The 25,455-nt window shown below is 37.6% G+C and overlaps 1 protein-coding gene, 1 long non-coding RNA gene and 1 other non-coding gene across 3 annotated transcripts in view; 2 read left to right on the top strand and 1 right to left on the bottom strand.

The window, feature by feature from the left end:
• The window catches only part of LOC149486381 (uncharacterized), a 58,493-nt gene extending 33,817 nt beyond the window's left edge, over nucleotides 1-24,676 (bottom strand). The window contains exon 1 of the long non-coding RNA XR_016315954.1: nucleotides 24,570-24,676. This is a non-coding gene — a long non-coding RNA (uncharacterized LOC149486381). The remainder of the gene's footprint in view (nucleotides 1-24,569) is intronic.
• On the top strand, nucleotides 1,011-25,291 carry Wdr81 (WD repeat domain 81). The gene is made up of 21 exons (XM_089698021.1): nucleotides 1,011-1,285; nucleotides 1,372-2,266; nucleotides 2,372-2,531; nucleotides 2,657-2,816; nucleotides 3,812-3,936; nucleotides 4,073-4,251; nucleotides 4,340-6,793; nucleotides 6,892-7,067; nucleotides 7,189-7,376; nucleotides 7,479-7,554; nucleotides 8,112-8,282; nucleotides 9,295-9,455; nucleotides 9,575-9,829; nucleotides 10,272-10,479; nucleotides 10,581-10,736; nucleotides 10,997-11,131; nucleotides 12,094-12,243; nucleotides 19,635-19,741; nucleotides 20,090-21,276; nucleotides 22,968-24,803; nucleotides 25,107-25,291. The coding sequence occupies exons 1-19, from the start codon at nucleotides 1,079-1,081 to the stop codon at nucleotides 20,319-20,321; spliced, it is 6,195 nt and encodes a 2,064-aa protein (XP_089554147.1). The 5' UTR covers nucleotides 1,011-1,078; the 3' UTR covers nucleotides 20,322-21,276; nucleotides 22,968-24,803; nucleotides 25,107-25,291.
• Nucleotides 8,406-8,482, top strand: TRNAP-CGG (transfer RNA proline (anticodon CGG)). The gene is given in 2 exon segments: nucleotides 8,406-8,442; nucleotides 8,447-8,482. It is a non-coding gene; the product is annotated as a tRNA-Pro (tRNA).
• Nucleotides 25,292-25,455: the final 164 nt, after the last annotated feature.

The raw sequence follows: 25,455 nt of genomic DNA, 5'->3' as shown, positions 1-25,455 counted from the left end.
CTACAACCGCTCACCACCCCAACCGAGCGCCAGCTGACGTTCACGAGGCTTTATAATACTATACTCTCATGCGTCTGACGAATTATCTCTTGAGAGGAAATAGTTAACCAAATTTGCACCTGGCTCCCTAACCAGTATGTATTGGACAAAATATAAGCTTAATTTTATATCAATTTACAAAATGTTTGGAACAAACGTGATAAATCCTTGCTAGTATGATAGTATAAAATGCATAAGTTTGTTGGTTTTAACGTTGAAACAGAGCGATTTCATAGCATGATTTATGTGGTTAGAGATGGCGAACTTTTTACCGCAGTGAAATATTTCATTCCAATGGAAATTTGATTTCACGAGATTTATATCGTCATAGATAATAAAAGGGATTACTATTGTGCACTCTGACCCCGTTTTCCAATTACAGCACTAGAGCGCATTATGCGGCATAATGCTTAACGTTGAATGTTCCAACTACAGCAACGCTTCGCACAATCGAGCACTAGAAAAAGTAATGCGCGTGAATTGATGCGTGCAATCGATTTATCGTTATTAATTATTAATTGTTGGAAAAAATTTTAAAGCTTTCGTTTCATTGTAGTTTTTTCGAAATAATCAAAGTTAATTCAAATTGTGTTAAAAAAATAAATATAAGTATGGATGAAGGTACAAACATTGAAAAAAATGTTAATGAAAAAATCAAAATCCAAATTACTTAAAATAACCGTAAATATTTTTCAACCAATTATTATGTATACCACTTTATTTACACATAACACATTAATGAGGTTATTGCTAACTCTATGAATTTTTTTTTTCAATACTGAACTTGGCGCAACCTGCTGGTGCGTTTCACGTTTCAATTAGGCATCAGCATAATTCGGCATTGTGCGGCACTGAGTCGCATTATGCTCTGTAATTGGAAAACGGGGTGAGATTGTGCATATAAACTTTTATCGATCTGTCAGTTGTCAATTTCAAATTTCAATTGTCAAATAAATTGTCAGAATTCAGATTCACTATCAATCTGTAACCTAGCTGAACGAAAACAAAACAAAGAATATTTATTAAAAACTATGTAGAAATGGAATGTATAATTAAAGAATTAAAATTAAACCGTAAAAACATCCAACATACTTCTTCACAAACGCTGTTTGCAGTTGTTGTCCATAATACATGGTTGAAAAAGTGGCTCAAGAATTTAGATGTGGATAATTGTGTAAATAATATAGATTTTACTCTTCAACCAGGTGAAAGTGTTCCTTATCCGTGGAAAAAAGTTTTTATAAAGGTAGGATTAAGGATTTAATCAATACAGTTTCTGATTTCAATATCGTTTTATTCTTATAAATATTATAAAATTTTCATTTCTTGTAGGTATTAAGCAAAAATACATCAAAAGTTTTGCCTTTGCCACGGTATAAACTAACAGAAAGTAATGTTGATTCTCCTCTAACATTTTCCCAATTACTTCAATATGTGTCACAAAACAATCAAAGAAATCTTTGGAAGGAATCCTATAAGAAATACTCACAAAATGTTGAAGAAAATAAAGAAAGTGCAATTGTTAATTTATTGGAACACGATCAATTGCTCTCTGAAATAATTATAAGATTGTATGGGTGTAATATAATTAAAATTAGATCAGATGGCGGTGGAAAGTTTGAGTACAAAGAATTGAATAAACACACTTCCAAGTCTTATGACACTCATAATAATTTATTGGCTGCTATGTTTGCTTTAGAAACTGACAATAACTTTTTTATTGTATATAGAACATATTATGAAAATAATTTATTAGACTGCCTAAACTTCAGTCCAAACCTAATAGATAAGACATATGCAAGGAGCTTGTTTGTTATTTATCAATTGTTGAGTGCATCCAAGGCTATGAGTGACAGGGGCCTATGTTTAGGTGCTTTGGATTTACGAGATATATATTTAGCAGAAGATTTATGGATACAAGTAGTGCCACCTATCACAAACAATATACATTGTCTAAATCCGTCATTGATCTGCGAACAGAACAGAAGTAAGCAAGGTACAGCACAGAGCCAAGTGGTGAAAAGTCAGAGCTCTCAGAAAAGTAGTGAGGAATGGTGCTGGCGTAATGACGCCATGCAGTTGGAGAAGCTTTGCATGTTGTGGGTGAGAGGACGGATATCCAATTTAGATTATTTGTTACATTTGAATGTTTTGGCTGGTAGATCGGCAAATGACCCACAAGCCCATTTCATGGTTCCATGGGTTACAGATTTTTCTTCAAGATGTGGTGAGTATCAAAACCCCTTGTTTAAAATACATTAGCATGCGTTTTGTGATACATATTATGCTTTGTGTAGTAAACCAAGGAACTAAACAAGATTTTAAAATTCAGGTCGCAATTGGAGGGATTTAAGTAAATCTAAATACAGATTGAACAAAGGAGACCGACAGTTGGATATGACATATGATGTGACAAGTGCCAATGGTCAGATACCACACCATGTCACTGATGCCTTGTCAGATATCACCTGTTATGTATACCTTGCTAGAAGGTCAGTATACACAGCTTCTTATAATTAAAATTATAGAAAAATTTCATTGTAGAATATAAATTTAATTCAATTATAATTCTTCACTATATCTTGTCTTAGTTAATATCAATACTTTCACATTTTAGAACACCAAAGGAAACCCTCTGTAAATATGTCCGCAACAAATGGGTTCCGGCAGAATATCCTGCTTCCATTCAGAGAATGCAGGAATGGACCCCTGATGAGTGCATACCAGAATTTTATACTGATCCCACTGTGTTTAAGAGTACACATGAAGATTTACCAGTAAGATATTATATACTAATTTAACTAGCTTTCCGCCTGCGGCTTCGCCCGCGTTTTCAAAGAAAAACCCGCATAGTTCCCGTTCCCGTGGGATTTCCGGGATAAAACCTAGCCTATGTTACTCGTGGATAATGTAGCTTTCGAATGGTGAAAGAATTTTTAAAATCGGTCCAGTAGTTTATGAGCCTATTCATTACAATCAAACAAACAAACAAACAAACAAACAAAGTTTTCCTCTTTATAATATTAGTGTAGATGACTAACAATCAAAACTTTCCTCTTTATAATATTACTGTAGATATTTAAAAATATGAATTAATAATAATGTACAACATAATTATTATCATAATTTAAAGTGATTCATTAAAGTGAAGGAAGGCTATACTTTTTATAATCAAATTTTTTGTTCAAATCAGCAAAAAGCATACTGCTTTGAGATGTCAATGAACCTAGTTTTTGTCAGTAACAGTGTTTGTAAAGGTTAACAAATGCTATGTTACTGTAAATGTCTTAAAAAAAGTAGAAAAAAAAAACATTGTAGCATTTTGGAGTGGAATAAAAGTACTTGGTATATAATCATGCTAATATGAACTTAAAAAAATATCATTTAAATGCCAAAGCTAAACCTAACTAACTAAACTTATTTGTTGCATAAAAAAGTGAGTTAAAATGTAACGCTATTATCAATTTAATTAAGGTCAAGTTTTATGTAGAAGTTACAGTATAAAGTATTCATAAAAATTAATTAATACAGGTCATTGAAGATAATATTGTTGATCAATATATTGTATAAGTAACTGGGTTAATTTAACTAGTAGTGCTTAAAGATATTTAGGTGGGAAATTGATACAGAGATCTGACTTCAAATTTTTCTTTAACAGTACATTTTTTATGGTTCTGGGTCAGTTTATCAAATAGGAGTCAGAATTGAAAACAGAAAATTTTAAGAGTTATCTTCTGTCGTTTATTTTTTATGTAATTTGAATATTCTGTAGGATCTAGGAATACCATCGTGGGCGACATGTGTGGAAGATTTTATTACGAAGCACCGTGAGGCTTTGGAAAGCACTCATGTATCAGAAAATCTACATCATTGGATTGACATCACTTTCGGTTACAAGTAAGGCAATTTAAATCGTAAATTTATATAAATTCGTAATTACGAATTTAAAGACCGTAAATGAAAATGAATTGGACATTTTTATTAAATATGAATATAAAAAATATAATTGTACTAAAACTTTAATAATTTACAGGCTTTCCGGACAGGCGGCGGTTAAATCAAAGAACGTATGTCTGTCCCTAGTGGACGGGCACATGCGTACTCGGCGCGGCACCACGGTGCAGCTGCTGACGGCGCCGCATCCGCCGAGAAAGCTTAGGGCTCCGCCCCCCGCCCCGCCCAGGTTGAGGTGGACTGCTCCCAGAGATACCAGTGAGTTTACTGAAATCAAAATCATCAAAAAATCTTTATATTAAAATTTGATGTTATTATTTGATTGATATAATGATATTCATTGCAGAGAAATCCGTCCGAGATAGTTCAGATGACGTATCAGACGAAGACGACGAATCTAGCAGTTTACCACAGCATATATCCCGGCTGTCGGTGCCAACGCATCGAATGCGGCGCCAGAAAAGTAGTTCTAGAGCTCGATCGCTTACCAAAGGCCAAGAAGACGATGCCCCTTTTAACGAAACTCGAGCGTCTTCTCACTCGCGACACTATAAAGTGCAGCGTTCTGAATACGGTCAAGGGGTCATATATCTTCCTAAGGAATTTAATCCAGCAGCATCAATACAGGCCCTCGAGTCACTGGACAATTTTCGAACAAAATGTTTCTTCAGTAAATCTGAAAACAAACAAAAAAATAAAGATAATGTTGCTGCATTAAACCTGTGTCAAGTTAATAAAGAAAATGCGCATTTCCAATCCAACGATGGTACAGATGATACGGCTTTTACTAATCACATGTTTTTAGCATCTTATGACCAAGGATTCCTAAAAAGGGTCACTCAGGACACTCAAATAGATAGTGTACTCAAGGAAAGAAAGAACAGAATGTTCAACACAAGATACACTACCGATGCGATGGTGTATAAGCAATTTGTTACAGAGAGTCGAAAGCAAGATATGCTCGTCATAGGGTGCCTTATAGTTGAAATATTTCTTCACAACCACATTCGTCCATTGAGATTAAATAATGACAATTTTATTGAAAGATATAATAGTTGTAGGACAGTTTTAAAATACAATTTTAATTCCATACCTAAATGTGTCAGTTATATAGCTTCTCTATTGTTAAATGTTCAATCACCGCACCTTTCCTTTAAACAAGAATTGTTACCAAGACCGGACGAGTCTTTTAAAAAAGCTGTTGTGACCGATAAAGGTCTACCTCCGCCAACGGCGTCCCAGTTACTGCAACCCTTACTTATGCAACACCTTATACCTTTCCCCCAGAGTTTTATCACCTTATACAGCCTTTTGAACACCTTACATGAATATGAACTAACGAGTAATGAATTAAATATATTATACACATATGAATGTGATGGTATTCACTGTGAAAGCTATCAGAACATTGATAAAACGAAACTATATTTTGCTCAGAAAGTAGCAGAAGGAAAAATTCAAGCTTGTATTACACATCTAGGTACACTTCTGAATCAATTCACTGGTTATAATCAGTTTGACGCTTTAGATATATTTTTACAATATTATATACAGTTATTGGAAAATAAAGACACGTCTGTTTTAGCTGCTTGGCATTTATTCGATACGGTTAGCAAAGCTCTAGGTCCCGCTGAAACTAGAAATAAACTTCTAAAATACATATTGAATTTATATGAAGACGACGATTTCGTATTTGATAAACCAGAAAAGTACTCTGAAAACGATTCTACATCTTCAGCTATTTTGGCAAGCAAGCAGAAATTTATTAAACTTTATCACAACATATTCCTTCTTCAACTAATGGTCAGATTGGGCCTTCAGTGCTTCTTGGATAATTTCACTCAGCATTTGGTCGAAGCTGTTGGCGGTTATAAAGACATATCATACCAAAGTGGATCTGGTGGCCACTCATGTCACAGTCGCTCAATGGCAAACAAAAAACCGAGATATTCTGATGATAACGTTAAAAATTTTCTCACCACTAATGCTGATATATTTTCTCCTGATACATCTTGCGGTTCAGAACAAATTGTTACACCAAATATTGAAAAAGCTATGTCTGAAGTAAGCGAGGCTTTGAAAGAAAAAGAAGTCGATAATAGAAGTGAAAACGAGTTATTCCATTTTGAGAATGATAAAGAGAGGAATCACAGTTGTAGCAGTAGAAGTAAATCTCCTACTGGTTCAGTTGACTCTAATGCTGCAGTGAAAGAAAATGTTTTAGAAACACCTTCACCATCTTCGGACTACATGCTGACAGGAAATTCTCGGTTTATTTCTTCTAATATTACTATCACAAAGAACGGCAATCACTATGTAGATGAAGCGAGGGATAATTCTTCTGAAATGCATAAGGTATTATCTCCAAATATAACTAAACCAAAATCGATGTTTACTAGTTATTTGAATTTAGGACAAAATGAAATTAGTTCCGAGAAGCCTGATAATGGCCTGATAACGCCTACATCGGAATATCAAGAAGAGCAAGAAGATCATTTTATTCCAGTTGTGAGAACTGTTAGCGATGATGAAAAGGATTACAAGGATTCGTATAAAATATCCGATATGAGTTCAGATAGTCTCATTTGGTTAGCACATAGACTTGGGCCGGTACTTACTTGTAGATATATAACTAGGAATCTTTTAAAAATGCTAACTTTGTGCTATATTGGAAAAGAAAATTTGGTGTCATGTGACATAGATGAAAAAGATGAATTTGATGAAATATCAATAGTTAATAGTAGAGTTGTTGGTGACAAAAATGCTATGAAAGTGATAAAGTGCCTCACTTCGATAGTCGGTAAGTAAAATAAAATTGGCGACTATTCTGTACATTTTAGCCCTTATATACAGATATGTCTTATAAGCACTAAAATGAATATAAACGTGTATTTCCAGCAATGTACGGTGAACAGCTGATCATATTTCAATACTTGCCGCATATGGGCGAACTGATCGCGTCATGTAGGCGTCGTTTATCAACGCCACTCGAGGGTGGTGTGGTCGCCTGTCTGCAGCTTATAAAGTATCTGCTGCCTTTTATGTCTGATGTCAAAGTTATGGAGCAATTACAGGTCTGGTACTTATTTAAGAAAAAATGGATTTTGAGGCAATGAATTGTTCCGGTTATAAATAATTACAGATTTTATTTTTAACCTTTGAAACCTTTAAACTGACAGGATGAATATGTTTTAGGACACATTCCTTAAATCAATTTTACAACCGGCGTTAAGGCTTGCGTCTACGAGTCGCTGCTCGTACCCTAGTGGTGCGGCCGCTAGGGGTGCCCTCACAAGGAAGTTACTAGATGCTCTTTACGCTTTGGCTATTAGGATCGGCCCGGAGATGACTAGAAAGCATCTGTGCGTACCAGCTTTGCAAAGGTAAATATAATATAATGATAACAAGTACTTAATACAATTATTATTGTTTTAAATTTAAATTTCAAATTCACCTTCGGTAAACTATAATAATATTTTTTCCAGATTTTTCCTCGCATTTGATAAAGCATCCGGTAAAACGGATAACTGGCCCAAACAAGATGACGCTAGCCTAGAAAAGGTAGATATCATAAAGAAAATACTACTTCTCGATATGTAATTAACCTATACCTATTCAGTTAAAATGACAATTAATGTATGAAAATATAATTAAAATAAATAAGTACCCTGGTCAGCACTGATTTATCAGCCGCCGCCGTGAGGTGCCGCGTAGCCTTAGGTGCTGCCTTTAGTGAGCGTTCGAGTGTCGAGTCGAGCGGACTTCTACATAAGTTGTCAAATGTAGACAAGTCGAGTGTGATATTGACCTGTGAGCTCTATTGGTCTACTTGGCCTTGGCCTAGTTTTCAAACTGGCTCTTAATTTGAATACAATCAGTAACATTTTTTAAGTGAAAACTTCTTTAGCGGCGTTGAGCACTTTTTCTGTAATGGGTATAAAATCTTAAACTCGCGTCAGGACACGTGACCTGATCGAAAAAGCGTAAGACGGATGGATATCAAACATGCTCAACGTTAATAATCAAGTTTTCACTTCTGCCGGCACTCCCGGAGTGCAACCCGTCTTTTTTTTATCAACAATCTTTATCTAAATACAATCTAATTTCCAATATTGTAGTCGTCCGAACAAGAGTCGTTGGACCCGAAGCTGGAGGGTTTCCTGGAGATCTGCCGCGACGGCAGCACGGCGGAGTGGGCGGTGCGCGACGGGCGGGTGGTGCGCGCCGACCTGCCCGAGCTCGCCTGCACGCCGCCCGAGCCCCACGCGCACGACGCTCACACGGTCACTGTGAGTCATCAATTATATACAATGAACTCACAAACTAACAAACAACTATACAACACATTTTATAAAGCGGTGTGTCCCTTAGACACATAAAACTGAAAGAATAAAATAAATTCGATCTTCGGGTCACGAGTGGCTGAGTTGGTCAGGCATCCGCCTCGGAATGGCGCGAAAGGATGCGGGTTCGAGTCCCGCCTCGTGATCGAATTTTTTCTATTCTTTATAAATTTATACAACACAATTTAAAAAATAATTTATTCGCACAAAACAACTACACTTACAATCAAGCCCAAAAATTGTACGAACCAAAACTCTGTTTTGTTGCAAAACTCTGCCTGAAGTTGCTCTGCCTAAGGCATTAATTGACCTCGCCTAATAGTCCGGGATACATCGCCCATTTTTGCAAGTGATTACTATCAAGCTAATTTTTCGTGAGTAGCTTTATTTTGATGAGATGCCCAATAATTTCATGTACGAAACTCTCGATTGTGGTAGCTTACAGAGGTAACAAGGATATAAATTTTTGATTTGACGGTTCACAAATATTTATTACGCAATTTGTAGGACAATATGTCTGTTGAATTATATAAGTATTAAATAAGTGAAAATAAAAAAATCAGCTGGTTAGTAATCATTTATGATGACTTCGTTATCGATACACATTGGAAAGGGGGACTCTTTGATCAAACCATAGATTTTGTAGGACAAATATTTTTTCGAATAATTTAGATAATTATCTTGAGATTGAACAAAAAAAAAACATTCAGTTAGTAATTAATATTTGAGAACCATCAAATCAAAATATTTTATCCTTGTTTCCTTTGGTAGCTACCACAATCGAGAGTTTTGTACATGAAATTATTGGGCATCTCATCAAAATAAAGCTACTCAAGAAAAATTACCTTGATAGTAATCACTTGCAAAAATGGGCGATGTATCCCGGACTATAATGTATAAACATGGAAGATAAAATTTAATACTTGCTAGATGCATATACAAACTTTAAATGTTTCAGGCTCAGGAGGAACTGTTAATAGTATTCGAAGCAGAACTCGCATATTATGCCTATACCAGGTTTACAAAACTTGTCGGCACGGACGCTATCGAACGTAGTCTGAAGAATAGTGATACAATACGTGTCCTTTGCCAGGAATATCGACAAAAACATTGCATCAGGTTAGTTTGTAATGCAATTCTTAATTAGTAAGTTTGTTTTAATTGTTACTTGGCAAAATTATGCAACATAACAATGTATCTTCAAGGTTGTTTTTTAATAAGATTTTTTTTCTTAATAGCTCCCCTTTACATATATCTCGGCAAGACAAGCGCGTGCAGCCTTCCCTCAGCGACGAGCCGCTCAACAAGCGAAACATCGATATAATTCAGAAGCCAGAACTTTCGGACCACATCTCCAGCTCGAATAGCTTCGGGTCCAATGTCACTTTAGTGGGAAATAGGATAGATGTTAGTGACACTTGTGAGAGTACTGCGCAAGTGGATGGGTTCGATGTCGTGGCGTGTAAGATGGATAGTGGCGTGCGGAGTGATCGGTATGTACTGTGTAAAAAAAGACGGGTTGCACTCCGGGAGTGCCGGCAGAAGTGAAAACTTGATTATTAACGTTCAGCATGTTTGATATTTTGGAAATGTATCCGTCTTACGCATGGAATATAAGGGCTAAAAAAAATCCGTCTTACGCTTTTTCGATCAGGCCACGTGTCCTGACGCGAGTTTAAGATTTTATACCCAACGCCGCTAAAGAAGTTTTCACTTCAATAATATTTTGTGTGTTTTAATTAGAGCAACAATAATGGAAATTTTCATTTGTATCTTTTGTTACTTTGGTACTTTTTACCTGTAGGAATTGTTGCTTCTGGAGTATGTGCTTAGCCAATTTGCGCTTTAAATTTCTACTGTTTCGGTTGTTTCTAATATAAAGCTAGTTATTTTAAAGTTAATGGCTATGATTTGCAATTTATTATTTATTGGTAGGCATCTTCGTGGCGATTGGTTAATCTACTGGGAGCATGAAATCGGTCGCGCGGATAAGGAAGCTCGGTTCAATCTTAAACAGATCAAGTTGCAGACGTTCGTGGGACACTCGCATTCAGTTAAATCCATACACTGTCTTGATAACGAGAACAGTTTTATGAGTGGTTCCAAGGATAAGACTGTGCGGTTGTGGTCGTTGAGAAATCAGGTGTGTATTTGTAACTATGGACCTTATGTATATTGTGATTAATGCGGTTATTGCATAAAATATGAAGTGTTTATTTAACTCAATTATTCTTCTTTCAACAGGGTGATGGCAATGCAACAACGCAATGCAACTGGACGTACACAGGCCATAAAAAGGGCGTGCTATCGTTAGCTTTCTTGGAGTCTCTGCGCTTAGCTGTATCTACAGACTCAGTCGTGCATATATGGGATCCTTTCATGGAAAGTGTGGTTTGTCAGGTAAATCATAGAAAAAAAAGTGATTATTGTCATATTTAGTAACTCAAGCCCCGGAACCACAGACACAATAGAAAATCTATTGGAGAGACCGATCGGGCCGCTTGGGGCTCAATGGGTTAGAAGATATATTTTATTTCACTCAACTTAATTGGTAGAGAGTAGGAAAAATTATTATCATGATTTTTTATATATTTTTAATTTAGGTAAATTTTAATTTTATTTCCTAGCAAAAAAGTATTGACACTGAGCTTTTTTTTTAGCTGGACAACTTAAAGTCCCCAGTGAGCATAGTGCGCACTCTATCAGAGGCGAGCAGCGTGGTGGTAGCGGCCACTACGGACGCTACTCTGCGGCTTATAGATGCACGAGCGCCTGTGCATAATCATGAGCTTAAGGTAAACTTTGTATATATAGATACACATTTATGTATAAAGAATGACTTGGAACTGATATGTTTGAAAAAAAAAACTTCTATTCCAAACGACTCGCAATCTACGCCCTTTATTTTTTAATTTGGACAACCTATTGTCTGGTGTCTATAAATATCGCGTAATTATCAGGAAAGAATAAAAAAAATTCATTTTATAGATATGTACTGCATACACCAGATAAAGTTTTTTTTGCAGTTCCAAGAGATCCAAACATACGTAAACAATGGTGTAAGGTTATGCAAGGTTATACAAAACTGTTGTCTTAGTATATACTTAGTATTTATTGACATTGAAATATTAGGAAACTAAACTAGAATAACAATGCAACCAATTTTTCTTACTAACACAACCCGAATGAATGAAAATAAATCACAGTCGACTGACAGGACATGCCCTATGACGTCACGTTGCATTTCGACCATTTTACAAGTTTGAATTTCGCTCGTAAATTTTTTAGTTTTTGATTTATGTTTTAAATAATTAAATACATATTAAATGAGAAAATAACGAATTGTCAATTGAGTGTAATACTAGGACTAGAAAAGAAAGTCTGGCCATTTTATTTTTTATGCATATTCACTATTCTATGTGTACGTATGCGGGTCATTTACAAGTCAGTCGTAATGAATGCACAATAAATATTAGCTGGTAATAAATTATTTTTATTATTTAAATAAAAATAATTCCGTCCTGATTAGATTGGCACCATATAATATATTATGTAGTCTATCGTTACACTTAAGCATGTGTGCTCGTACAATCGCTTGCGGTTATGTGTGCGTGTCTGGAGAGCCGCGGGGGCCGCACGCGGGGCGGGGAGTGCGCGAGCGTACACACGCCGTGTCCTTTGACGCTTAATGATCGAGGAAATTATCAATGTCCTGACTGGATTGGCACTCTTTGTAACTGTATCGAACCCTTTGCAGCTGGCAGCGACGGCGACGACGTTCATCCGCTGCATGTGCGTGGGCGGCGGCGGCGCGTGGGTCGCGGCGGGGCTGGCGGGCGGACACGTGGCCGTGCTCGAGCCGCGCACCGGCCGCACGCGCGCCACCTGGCGGGCGCACGACGGGGAGGTAACCGGGGAGGGGGGAGTTAACACATGCGCAAACACAAACATTTATTGACGTGATAACGTTTTTAAATCGTTTTAGTCGGGTGACATGTTCAGAAACTTGTGTCACACCAAAACCTCACGAGCGCGATCGCAAGTATAACGAGAGAGAGACGGACCGATCTCCCGTCTCATCTCGAGCACTGCCACTGCATTATGTTATCACGTAAACATCTCGATCGTAAACCTACTTTACAAACAACCAATTTTTTTATTCAATTAGACTTCTTATAGAAGCACTTTTGAAACGTCATTAACTACATATTTTAACATTTAATACCGATTCGGAAAGCAGTATCTACGGAGAGGAACCGGAAAGAAACTCCATAGTTGCTCTTTTAAATCATGTCAGTTTTACAATTGAATTATACAATATACATAATATGTAACATCATAATATATTATAATAATAATATGCCAAAAACTGTCCTGTGGTTTTTACGCGACCAACCCTCCATGGGACAACCCACAATCTGGGACTGGGATACAAATGGGGACAGTTCGCACCTGGCGGACATCGGCGTAATACAGTAGTCTGAAAATGCTACTGTGTAAGCGATAAGTTACAGAGCCGGTTTTTATTAATTTATTCGCCCTTTCCAATCTTTTCCTTGATTCCCTTATCCCACTGAAAGCAGAAAATGGCAAAATGCATTTGCAACCTCTGAAAATTTATCCTCACATACACCTCTCTGACATAAATAAAGCAGATGTGTGCATTATCTCAGTAACTACTAAATGAATAGTAATATCAATGATGGATTTTTAATATTTCTAATCTTATATATAAAAACTAGCTGGTGCGTTGTGCGCGGGCTGCAAGCAGCCCGCGAGCCTCTTTTGCCCCTGGGTTGAAGCAATAGGGCAGTCATTTGAAAATGCATCAAAATCCCCCGTCAATTTGTTATTATTTGCCAACAGCGATTCCACAGTCAATCGGAAGAGCTTATAAATTCCCAATTCAAATATTTTCTATTCTAAAATGCTGTCGACCTTCGAGGGTGCGTGGTGCGCGGGCTGCAAGCAGTCCGCGAGCCTCTTTTGCCCCTGGGTTGAAGCAATAGGGCAGTCATTTGAAAATGCATTCGAATTTCCTATCCATTTGTTACATCTGCTAACAGCGATTCTACAGTCAGTCGGTAATGCTTATAATTTCCCCATTCAAGTATTTTCCACTTCGGGAGGCTGCCCACCTTCAAGGGTGCGTGGTGCGCGGGCTGCAAGCAGTCCGCGAAGCATCCCAGGGCAGAAATCTTCAGTCAGTTGAAAATGCATAAAAATTCCCCATCAATTTGTTAATATCTGCTAACAGCGATTCCACAGTCAATCGGAAGTGCTTATAAATTCCATGCCATTCAAATATTTTCTATTCCGGGGGGCTGTCTACCTTCGAGGGTGCGTGGTGCGCGAGCTGCAAGCAGCTCGCGGCTCATCCCAGGGCAGAAATCTTCAGTCATTTGAAAATGCATTTGAATTTGTTACATCTGCTAACAGCGATTCTACAGTCAGTCGAAACTGTTTATAAATTACTTATTCAAATATTGGTTAAATTCTTGAAACGTGATCCCCGAATTTGAGGTGTCTAATCGATAGCGGGCAGTGACTTTTAAACATATAGATAAACTGTTCAAGTGTTTACTTAACACGCTCGTCGCTTCGCTCCTCGCTACCTATTTGAATATTTACGCCGGCCGCTGACGTGACTTGCTCGCTTCGCTCGCTTGGCTAGTGCGGTAGTTCAAAAGTTAACCTAACTCGCTCGTCGCTTCGCTCCTCGCTACTTCTTTGAATATTTACGCCGGCCGTTGACGTGACTTGCTCGCTTCGCTCGCTTGGCTAGTGCGGTAGTTCAAAAGTTAACCGAACTCGCTCGTCGCTTCGCTCCTCGCTACTTCTTTAAATATTTACGCCGGCCGCTGCCGCGACTCGCTCGCTTCGCTCGCTTGGCTCGTGCGGTAGTTCAAAAGTTAACCTTACACGCTCGTCGCTTCGCTCCTCGCTACCTATTTGAATATTTAAGCCGGCCGCTGCCGTGACTCGCTCGCTTCGCTCGCTTGGCTCGTGCGGTAGTTCAAAAGTTAACCTTACACGCTCGTCGCTTCGCTCCTCGCTACCTATTTGAATATTTAAGCCGGCCGCTGCCGTGACTCGCTCGCTTCGCTCGCTTGGCTCGTGCGGTAGTTCAAAAGTTTATAAATATTTTCTACTCTCGGAGGCTGTCGACCTTCGAGGTTGCGCGGTGCGCGGGCAGCAAGCATCCCGCGGTGCCGTCTTTTGCCGTTGCTATTCCTATTACCCTTCCTACTATGGAAATTTCCATACAAAATTTTCGAAAAAAAAAATTCCGCTTTTTAACAAAAAAATTTATATGCCTGGAAGCGGACCAGGTTTTGAAGCATTTTTTACTTTGGCGACCCCGACCTAACTGCCACCGGTTCAGAGAGCCGTTGAATTACGTGATGTATGGAAAATGGAAACCGGGGGGCGGGGAGAGAAATTCTGAGTATGCAGTTTTGTAAATCTGGCCGATCAGAGCACAAAAGTCAATTTTCAGTCCGATCGTAAAGTAACCGGCGCCACCATCTTGCTTTGAAAAATTGGCCATTTTTGAAAAAAAAATGGCGTCCAATTTGAAATTTCTCCATTGCCCTGGTAGCGCCCCATGTTTCTGATCATTTTTTAGTTCTACACCCCCCACCTATCTAGCGCCGTTTCGGAGAGCCGTCAAATTTCGCGTTGTATGAAAGTCGGAAACCAGCGGTGGAAACTCGATTATGAGTATGCCACCTTAATGTGCGACTTAATTAAAGCCCCTGTGCCAAGTTTCAGCGCGATCGGACCAGCGATGGCCGTTTTAGCATTTGTATGGCGGCGGCCATTTTTTCCGCCATTTTGAATTTTTTTCACTATCTGTGGTAATTGCTCGAGGTCTACTACACATTTAGTTTGAGCACCCCAGATGTAGCTGCTACCGTTTGTGCGGGCCGTTGACCGTCTCCGCGGGCTGTGAGAAAGTTCAAAATTTCGGATTTTTCTGGATATCCTGGGAGCTGGGCGAGTATGAATGCATCATTGGTGTGTTTCTCCGTTGCGCCACCTCGTCTAAATTTACGTTTTTAAGTTTGCGCCAAAAATGGAAAAATTCCAAAATCGAGCGACCCACTATGGCTCCCTGGTAGCGTCCCAGGGTGGTGATCATTTTTAGTTCCGGGACCCCCCACCCAACTCGCACCGTTTCCCCGGGCCGTTGGATTTTCCAATGTATGAAAGTCGGAAACCAGGGCCCGGAGCCACTCGTACGGGGCACCGATCGATTCGCCGGCTCGAACAGAGCACGTGTGCCAAATTTGAGACGTAAGGATTCATAAACGCCGATTTTGGCAAAGTACGGCGGCCATCTTGTTTTCGCGAAAATCGCCATTTTTCCACCACCCCTGGTAATCGCCACCAGTTCCGAGCATTTTTTGTTCAGACACCCCCCCTCCAGGTATCACCGTTTTTGCGCACCTCCAGGGTTCCACTTGGTTTTCCTCTGGTCACTCGGCGCACCTCTACACGATCACGTCGTTATCCCCTCCACTTTCCACGTAGTTTCCGAGAAAAGCGATGTCAGTCAGTCAGTGGTAGTGTAGCTTTATATCTTCTTACTAGCTGGTGCGTTGTGCGCGGGCTGCAAGCAGCCCGCGAGCCCTTTTGCCCCTGGGTTGAAGCAATAGGGCAGTCATTTGAAAATGCATTCGAATTTTCTGTCCATTTGTTACATCTGCTAACAGCGAATCTACAGTCAGTCGGTAATGCTTATAAATTCCCCATTCAAGTATTTTCCACTCCGGGAGGCTGTCCACCTTCGAGGGAGCGTGGTGCGGAAGCATCCCAGGGCAGAAATCTTCAGTCATTTGAAAATGCATTAAAATTCCCCGTTAATTTGTTATTATCTGCTAACAGCGATTCCACAGTCAATAGGAAGTGCTTATAAATTTCCTATTCAAATATTTTCTATTCCGGGGGGCTGTCCACCTTCAAGGGTGCGTGGTGCGCGAGCTGCAAGCAGCTCGCGGCTCATCCAAGGGCAGAAATCTTCAGTCATTTGAAAATGCATTCGAATTTCCTGTCCATTTGTTACATCTGCTAACAGCGATTCTACAGTCAGTCGAAACTGCTTATAAATTACTTATTCAAATATTGGTTAAATTTTTGAAAAGTGATCCCGAATTTCATTTATTTGAGGTGTCTTATCAATAGCGGTGACTTTACATAATAAACTGTTCAAGACAATAAATGTGTGAAGATGTATAAAACATATTGAAAACTTCAAGTCTTTTTAGTAGCGTCGTTTAAAATCAAATTCATTATGCTTTCAGCACTAAAAATATCTAAGTGGAAGCCATAGGACTACAGTCAAAGGGTGTATCGAATAAAATATCGTTACACTATAAAAATAACTACTTTAAAAAAACCGACTTCAAAAACGGAAAAGTAAAAAATAATTAATTACTACATATTATTTAGTTGTGTTATTCACTATATAGGTTTGAAGTCGGTGCCAAGCACTAAGCACTTATACTACGCTATTTTTTGATACAAGAACTACCTACTTGAAATTCAATTTCATTATTCGCAATACAAAACATTGGCTATTTTCGATATAAAAACTAAACTACTCTTGGTGTAAGTCCTACGCTTATAAATCATCTCATTCACTCAATAAATGTGTGAAGATGTGTATATTATTACGTATTGAAAACTTCATTAGTAGCTTCGTTTAAAATCAAATTCAGTATGCTTTCGGCACTAAAAATAAGATCCTACTTTTCCGTTTTTTGAAGTCGGTTTTTTTAATGTAGTTTTAATAGTTTTTAACCTACGTAGTTTTTTTGTTTGATTGGGAATCGCTCTTTATAGTCGCTTCTGTTCAAGAGTTTACTTAACACGCTCGTCGCTTCGCTCCTCGCTATTTGAATATTTACGCCGGCCGCTGACGTGAATTGCTCGCTTCGCTCGCTTGGCTAGTGCGGTAGTTCAAAAGTTAACCTAACTCGCTCGTCGCTTCGCTCCTCGCTACTTCTTTGAATATTTACGCCGGCCGCTGACGTGACTGGCTCGCTTCGCTCGCTTGGCTAGTGCGGTAGTTCAAAAGTTAACCTAACTCGCTCGTCGCTTCGCTCCTCGCTACTTCTTTGAATATTTACGCCGGCCGCTGACGTGACTTGCTCGCTTCGCTCGCTTGGCTAGTGCGGTAGTTCAAAAGTTAACCTAACTCGCTCGTCGCTTCGCTCCTCGCTACTTGTTTGAATATTTACGCCGGCCGCTGACGTGACTTGCTCGCTTCGCTCGCTTGGCTAGTGCGGTAGTTCAAAAGTTAACCTAACTCGCTCGTCGCTTCGCTCCTCGCTACTTCTTTAATATTTACGCCAGCCGCTGCCGTGATTCGCTCGCTTCGCTCGCTTGGCTCGTGCGGTAGTTCAAAAGTTAATAAATATTTTCTACTCCGGGAGGCTGTTGACCTTCGAGGTTGCGCGGTGCGCGGGCAGCAAGCAGCCCGCGGCGCCGTCTTTTGCCGTTGCTATTTAATTACCCTTCCTACTATGGAAATTTCCATACAAAATTTTCGAAAAAAAAAAATTCGCTTTTTACCAAAAATTTTTATATGCCTGGAAGCGGACCAAGTTTTGAAGCATTTTTTACTTCGGCGACCCCGACCTACCTGCCACCGGTTCAGAGAGCCGTTGAATTTCGTGATGTATGGAAAATGGAAACCGAGGGTCGGAGAGAAATTCTGAGTATGCAGTTTTGTAAATCTGACCGATTAGAGCACAGAAATCAATTTTCAGACCGATCGTAAAGTAACCGGCGCCACCATCTTGCTTTGAAAAATTGGCCATTTTTGAAAAAAAAATTGCGTCCAATTTGAAATTTCTCGATTGCCCTGGTAGCGCCCCATGTTTCTGATCATTTTTTAGTTCTACACCCCCCACCTATCTAGCGCCGTTTCGGAGAGCCGTCGAATTTCGCGTTGTATGAAACTCGGAAACCAGCGATGGAAACTCGATGATGAGTATGCCAACGTAATGTGAGGCTCGATTAAAGCCCCTGTGCCAAGTTTCAGCGCGATCGGACCAGCGATGGCCGTTTTAGCATTTGTATGGCGGCGGCCATTTTTTCGGCCATTTTGAATTTTTTTCACTATTTGTGGTAATTGCTCGAGGTCTACTACAAGTTTAGTTTGAGCACCCCAGATGTAGCTGATACCGTTTGCGCGGGCCGTTGAACGTCTTCGCGAGATGAGGGAAAGTTTAAGATTTCGTATTTTTCTGGATATCCTGGGAGCTGGGCGAGTACGAATGCATCATTGGTGTATTTCTCCGTTGCGCCACCTCGTCTAAATTTACGTTTTTATGTTTGCGCCAAAAATGGGAAAATTCCAAAATCGAGCGACCCACTATGGCTCCCTGGTAGCGTCCCAGGGTGGTGATCATTTTTAGTTCCGGGACCCCCCACCCAACTCGTACCGTTTCCGCGGGCCGTTGGATTTTCTAATGTATGAAAGTCTGAAACTGGGGCCCGGAGCCACTCGAACGGGGCACCGATCGATTTGCCGGCTCGCACAGAGCACGTGTGCCAAATTTGAGACGTAAGGATTCATAAACGGCGATTTTGGCAAAGTACGGCGGCCATCTTGTTTTCGCGAAAATCCCCATTTTTCCACCACCCCTGGTAATCGCCACCAGTTCCGAGCATTTTTTGTTCAGACACCCCCCCTCCAGGTATCACCGTTTTTGCGCACCTCCAGGGGTCCACTCGGTTTTCGAAGATGATCGAGATCGCTATATTTTTCCTCTGGTCGCTTGGCGCACCTCTACACGATCACGTCGTTATCCCCCCCACTTTCCGCATAGTTTCCGAGAAAAGCGATGTCAGTGAGTCAGTGAGTGGTAGTGTAGCTTTATATATATATGATATATAAAAATGAATCGCAAAATGTGTTGGTAAGCGCATAACTCGAGAACGGCTGAACCGATTTCGATAATTCTTTTTTTATTATATTCCTTGAAGTACGAGGATGGTTCTTATGTAGAGAAAACGTAAACATGTACCACGGGCGAAGCCGGGGCGGACCGCTAGTCTTATATATAAAAATGAATCGCAAAATGTGTTGGTAAGCGCATAACTCGAGAACGGCTGAACCGATTTCGATAATTCTTTTTTTATTATATTCCTTGAAGTACGAGGATGGTTCTTATGTAGAGAAAACGTAAACATGTACCACGAGCGAAGCCGGGGCGGACCGCTAGTTTTAAATATTTGTAAGTGCTTTAAAAGTTCATCAAATAATGACAGTAATATTGATGATAGGTCCTCCGGCTAGCGGCTGTGGATGAGCACAGGTTGCTAACATCGGGACTGGACCAGGTCACCGCGCTGTGGAGAATCGACGATGGGGAACTTATTGCGCATCTCAAGTGAGTTTTGTGTGTTATATTAGTCTAAAATCTTTAAAAAAGGTGTTAATTTTTTACACTATCATTTTCTGGTAGCGATAGAATAGAACATTATTGGTAAAATTTTAGGCTGTTGGCCGTAATATGGCTCCTGGTTTTAAATTCGGATCAATATTTATATGTAGTAGCCAATACTAATGCATTTGATTTGAAGCGCTGATTTATTATTCTATTTAATTAAAATTTTTGATTGAACTTAATGAGAAATGTACCAAAGAGGTAAAAGTCTTGTACATCTATGCTAAGTCGTTGATCTATTATAGAAATAAAATTACAGTGTCTAATGTTTAAAGTGTTCTCCTATTCCAGGGGTAGTACAGAGCCAGTGCACTGTTTATCGGTATATTACAACGAGCTAATATCGGGCACGACAAACAATCGTATCGGAGTCCACACGTCGTTGGACCAAGAGGCGTCTTTCTCCAGCACTAAGCTACGATCCGATACATTCAAAGGAGTGCTAACTTGTATGTCAGTGTTGCCACTTAACAGATTGCTGTTGTTGGGAAGCGATAATGGCACCATTAGTTTGCTTTGCTGATTTTGTTGGTTTAAACATTCCGATTTGTCTGATGCTGATCGTGTCGTAAATCATAAATGTAAATGTTTTCATTTTCCAGTTGGTACTGCTTGTTTCGGAAATTTATTGAACTTTTTAATAATACATGCACGTTATACTTAAAAAATTCGCTATTTAAGTCCTCATTTTTTTGGTCATCAATTTTTCCATTTTGAATAGTTTGCAAGTCAAAGAGAACTAAACGAAACGTATTGTATTTCCTAATATTTTATAGTATGTAAAATTTGCTTAAACGGATTATGATTGAGTTTGCATAAATGAATAAGTCAATTTAGGTTAAGTAGAAGACATTATTTTTAAGAGAAATTTCAATTGATTTGCATCGATCTGACTAGATTCAAAGTACGCGATTGAGTTAAGACTTTTAGGACATTTTTTTCTTCACATTTTCTTCCTTATTAGCTGTAAATAATGTAATGCGTGTCTTGCCTTTTCTTTAAACGATCGAGGCAGCTATATCTATCGAAACTTTTGTGGTCCCTTTAAAATTATGTGTGTGTTATGTGGCCACTACAATTTGAGGTTTTTTGATTCGTCTCAAATTAAAAGAAATATTTTTTTTTTATCAATATGTCATAAAATTTTGTTATAACATTAAATTGATTCCTTTTTTTATTCCGTAATTTTTAATCGATTACTTCTAAAATTATCTTAATGCTACGGTACAACACATTTTAAACATTCCACTTTTTACAAATTTCAAAGTTCATTCCGTCACAATGTTTAGTGTAAAAAGAATCAATAAAAAAATTAATATTGTATAAACATTTACAAATTATTTATTTATTTTTTGTTGAATATTAACATCGTGTGACTTAAAAACTTTTTTCTTATTTTACTAATACATATTTTTTTCAAGAAATGGTTTATCATGACGATTGCAATTTGCAATCCTATTACATATACAGTGGTGGACGTTTAATTAGAAACACGTAACACAATGAAGTAGTCTACAAATTTTTTACACTTGTGTATTAACGTATTAGAGATTAAGCATTATTTAATATGTAATAGAACACCCGTTTATCTAGTTTTATGAGAAATTGCTTCATTTTAATCAAACGTTAGCTTAAATTAATAAAATTAAAAAACTTTAAGTGAAGTCTGATTTTCGAGTATTTTCAGTCTGGACAACAAATTAGAAACGGCATGGTTAGAATGTTCCAAAGTCAAAACCTGTTGAAATGCCGCCAATATTTTTTTCTTCTACAAATATTTGCACCATTTTTTAAACATTCCATCTAAAAGTTTCTGAAAATTAATTTGCTTTGCAGTATAAATGGGCAAAAGTAAGATTTGTTACCCATCAACAAGAAAAATAATTTTAAGTTTACATTTTGACAAAAACTGGAGTTACAGTAAAATTGCAAATCATTTAGAGTGTTCGATAAAAAGATAATCTAAGCATGGTACTACTGATTTAGTGCCTAAAAAAGCTCGACCGTGGAAAAACCACTGCTCGCGAGCATAGGCAAATAATTCTTTTCGCAAAGATGGATCCATTTAAAGGTTCCAATTCTATTAGGAAATTTTGCAAACATGTTAAAATCTCATACAATCTAAGCCACGACGTTGTAAAGCCGTTGTTGTCTATAAAGATTATAACAATCTAAAAACAACCCCATACGTGCCCATACTATAATGTTTCCTCCGCCATGCTGAACTGTTTATTTATTATCTAAGGCCTGGTTAACTTAACGACGCGCGTATCCTTTGCCATTAGAATTGATTAAATTAATTTTAGTTTCGTCCCAAAATAAAACTTTTTCACTGGCGGACTGTCCACGATCAATATTTCTTAGTAAATGAAAATCGTTGTTGTCGCTGTACTACCTAGTAACAAGCTGTACTTTCCTGGCGTCTCTCCCAAAAAAATTTGCCTCGACTTACCGCCTGCGAACCAATCTCATCGACTCATTGCGAGGTTCATCTTCGGAAAAAAACTAATTTTATAATAGAATTTAAACTTTTAAATGGATCCATCTTTGCCAAAAGAATCATTTGCCTATCCTCGCGAGCAGTGGTTTTTCGTGGTCGAGCTTTTCTAGGCACTTGATCGGAAGTACCATGCTCTTTTAAATAAACTATAGCATTGAATATATTTTTATCGAACACTCTAAATGATTTGCAATTTTCATGTAACTCCAGTTTTTGTCAAAATGTAAACTTAAAATTATTTTTCTTGTTGATAGGTCACAAATCTTACTTTTACCCATTTATACTGCAAAGCAAATTAATTTTCAGAAACTTTTAGATGGAATGTTTAAAAAACGGTGCAAATATTTGTAGAAGAAAAAAATATTGGCGGCATTTCAACAGGTTTTGAATTTGGAACACTCGAACCATGCTGTTTCTAATTTGTTGTCCATACTGAAAATACTCGGAAATCTGACTTCACTTAAAGTTGTTTAATTTGATTAATTTAAGCTAACGTTTGATTAAAATTAAGCAATTTCTCATAAAACTAAATAAACGGGTGTTTTATTACATATGAAATAATACTTAATCTCTAATACGTTAATTCATAAATGTTAAATTAATTTGATGACTACTTCATCGAGTTACATGTTTCTAATTAAACGTCCACCACTGTATATATTTTGAAAGTAGATTGTCGCTGTTCATACCTTGTTTCAAACACAGTATTTTTATAACATAAGTACAAAATGTTGGTTACCAAAGACATTTTTGTAACATATATAAAGTCACGAATAGCTTTGTCATTGTGTGAAAAATTATGTTTCTGACTGATATTATTTTAAATTAAGTTTTTGCATTGAGATCTTTGGCAATATTGCCTGTTTAAATGTGGTGGCTTAAGGGCGTTTGTCCACTACAAGGAATTTTACGGTCCGGCATTCCGATTTTTTACGGTCCGGTATGGCACACCATTAATCTATATACTATGCTTGTGCACTATACGTAATTTTACTGTCCGACATTTTACTTTTCCCTATTCCGGATGGTTTTTTTGTGTCTACAAGTCGCTGTAGGTATAATTGTTTTCGAATGCCCACTTGCTTGGATTTTACTGTTTTTACTGCATATGCCAATTGAAAGCAAGCTCTTGTTTTACTTTCTTTTAGTTGGCAATGAGATTTGAGAAGTCGGTATTGTTATTTTATATACATTGACCAAGCATTGACCTATAATTATTTTCTAAGTAAGTGTTGGTAAGTTAAAGTTCAAGTGGGAATAGCTTTAGCTCCTCGTCACCGATTAAAATAAATAAGTGAAACACGCATTTTAAATCTCTTACGGAACTTTACTTTTTATTATAACGAAGTAATATAATATTTCACCTTCTATATTTTTTAATCGTTTCTTGTAAAATGCAAAATCAATCATTTATGATAGCATTATACCGCCAAACTTCCTTGAACTGTACCGCACTGATCCGAGTAAAGACGGACAGGTGCACAAGCAATTCATCGGTTTTTTCATGCCACACCGGACCGTAAAAAATCGGAATGCCGGACAGTAAAATTCCTTGTAGTGCACAAGCGCCCTAAGTCATTTGTCCTAGGATATAATGAAGCTCAATGCAGTGTAATTTTTAAGTTATTTATTTACATTTTTTTTCCACAAATTTATATATTTATTTACTGTCTTAAATAAACACTTGTTATATATATGAATTTAATTTAACTATTTTAATATATATTCTTATAGAATCTTATGAGATTAATAATATATACCCATCTATTTTAATAATAAATCATATATAACTTAATACGGTCACAATATTTTTTGTGATATTACGAACAAATTTATTTAATTTATTGAATCGATTCTTTACTTTCCATTTCTTTTTCAAGATAGGAGTGTTCTTCTTTGAAACGGTCGTAGTGCCAAAATAAAGTTTGGATAACTGATCGATAATATTCATGTCAACACCTTAGTAATTGTAATGCAGTTGTTGATTGTAGGTGTGCTTTAGACTTTGAAGCGGTATTATGTTTAATCAGTATGAGGTTGCTTGTAATAAAAGTTTTCGTAAATAAAATATATAATTGAGTATAAAATGAAATTGTGTGTACTGTGTAGGCTTCGACGTTGTGTGCAATATGAGTTTGTTCGATTTTTTAAAGAGTGTACTAGTGTCCATTGGTCCACGGATAATTAATGTAAAGCTTTATTACGCCCTTGTTTGACTATACATCAAATAACACTAAATACTGTTGTAATTATGCACTGTCTATGTATTACACAGAACAGTAAAGTAGATAGAAGTGTGATGTGGGCGTGGCCCACGTGTCAATGATAAGTTTAGATCACCTAACTTGCTCTCAGTTGTGCGCAGAAAAATATTCGAGTCGGTTATCAGCTGTCAAACCTTTTTTCCATATTTATTCATTAATTAGGACGTGTTGTTCGGTATAAAGAGTGCAAAAATGATAGCAGACGAAATAATATCAGCAATGAAGGCATTTCATACCGTCGGTAAGTCTTATTTTAATTTATTTTAATTATATTTTATGTTATAACTTCGCTTGTCGTAATTTGTCAAAATTGTATACAAATATCTAGTCCAAATGAACCTTAATCCATAAGAAATTAGTACTATTATAGATTGAACAGCAAACAATACTTTCTGGAATATTATTGCAATAAACAAACGAATGTCGCTTTAGTGATGCTTGTGGTGCATATCGACAGTATCGATACTTTAGAAAAGACAAACATTATAAATATTAAATTTTATTTTATTTTTCCTTAGCTTTCATTTGTCTAATTTATTTATAGATTTCCCAAAGAGGCTAATTTAAAAGAGAAATGGATAAATGCAACGTGACGAGTTAACTGGATGCCGAACAGTACTAAGCGGTCTAACAAAGGCCACCGATACATCAAACCTACAGCAGTTCCAAGATTTAAAATAATGCATATTTTCTGTTTGTATTTTGTAAATATAGATTTATACTATTCTATTCCGTTTTTTATTTAATAATAATAATATAAAAAGACGTACTTAGTAGTAATAAACATACTCCAAAATGTGACGCATTATACTATACTCATATAAAAGAAAGAAAAAAAAATACACAAAAAATATTTATTTGTGAATTATCGATAACAAGGCTGACATCCCTCA

The sequence above is a fragment of the Colias philodice genome, chromosome 8, assembly GCF_061535455.1.
Source record: "Colias philodice isolate Cphi_HAF_F1 chromosome 8, ilColPhil1 Martin Lab GWU primary, whole genome shotgun sequence".
In the NCBI taxonomy this organism is placed as follows: domain Eukaryota; kingdom Metazoa; phylum Arthropoda; class Insecta; order Lepidoptera; family Pieridae; genus Colias; species Colias philodice.
This window is presented reverse-complemented; position numbering and strand designations above follow the sequence as displayed.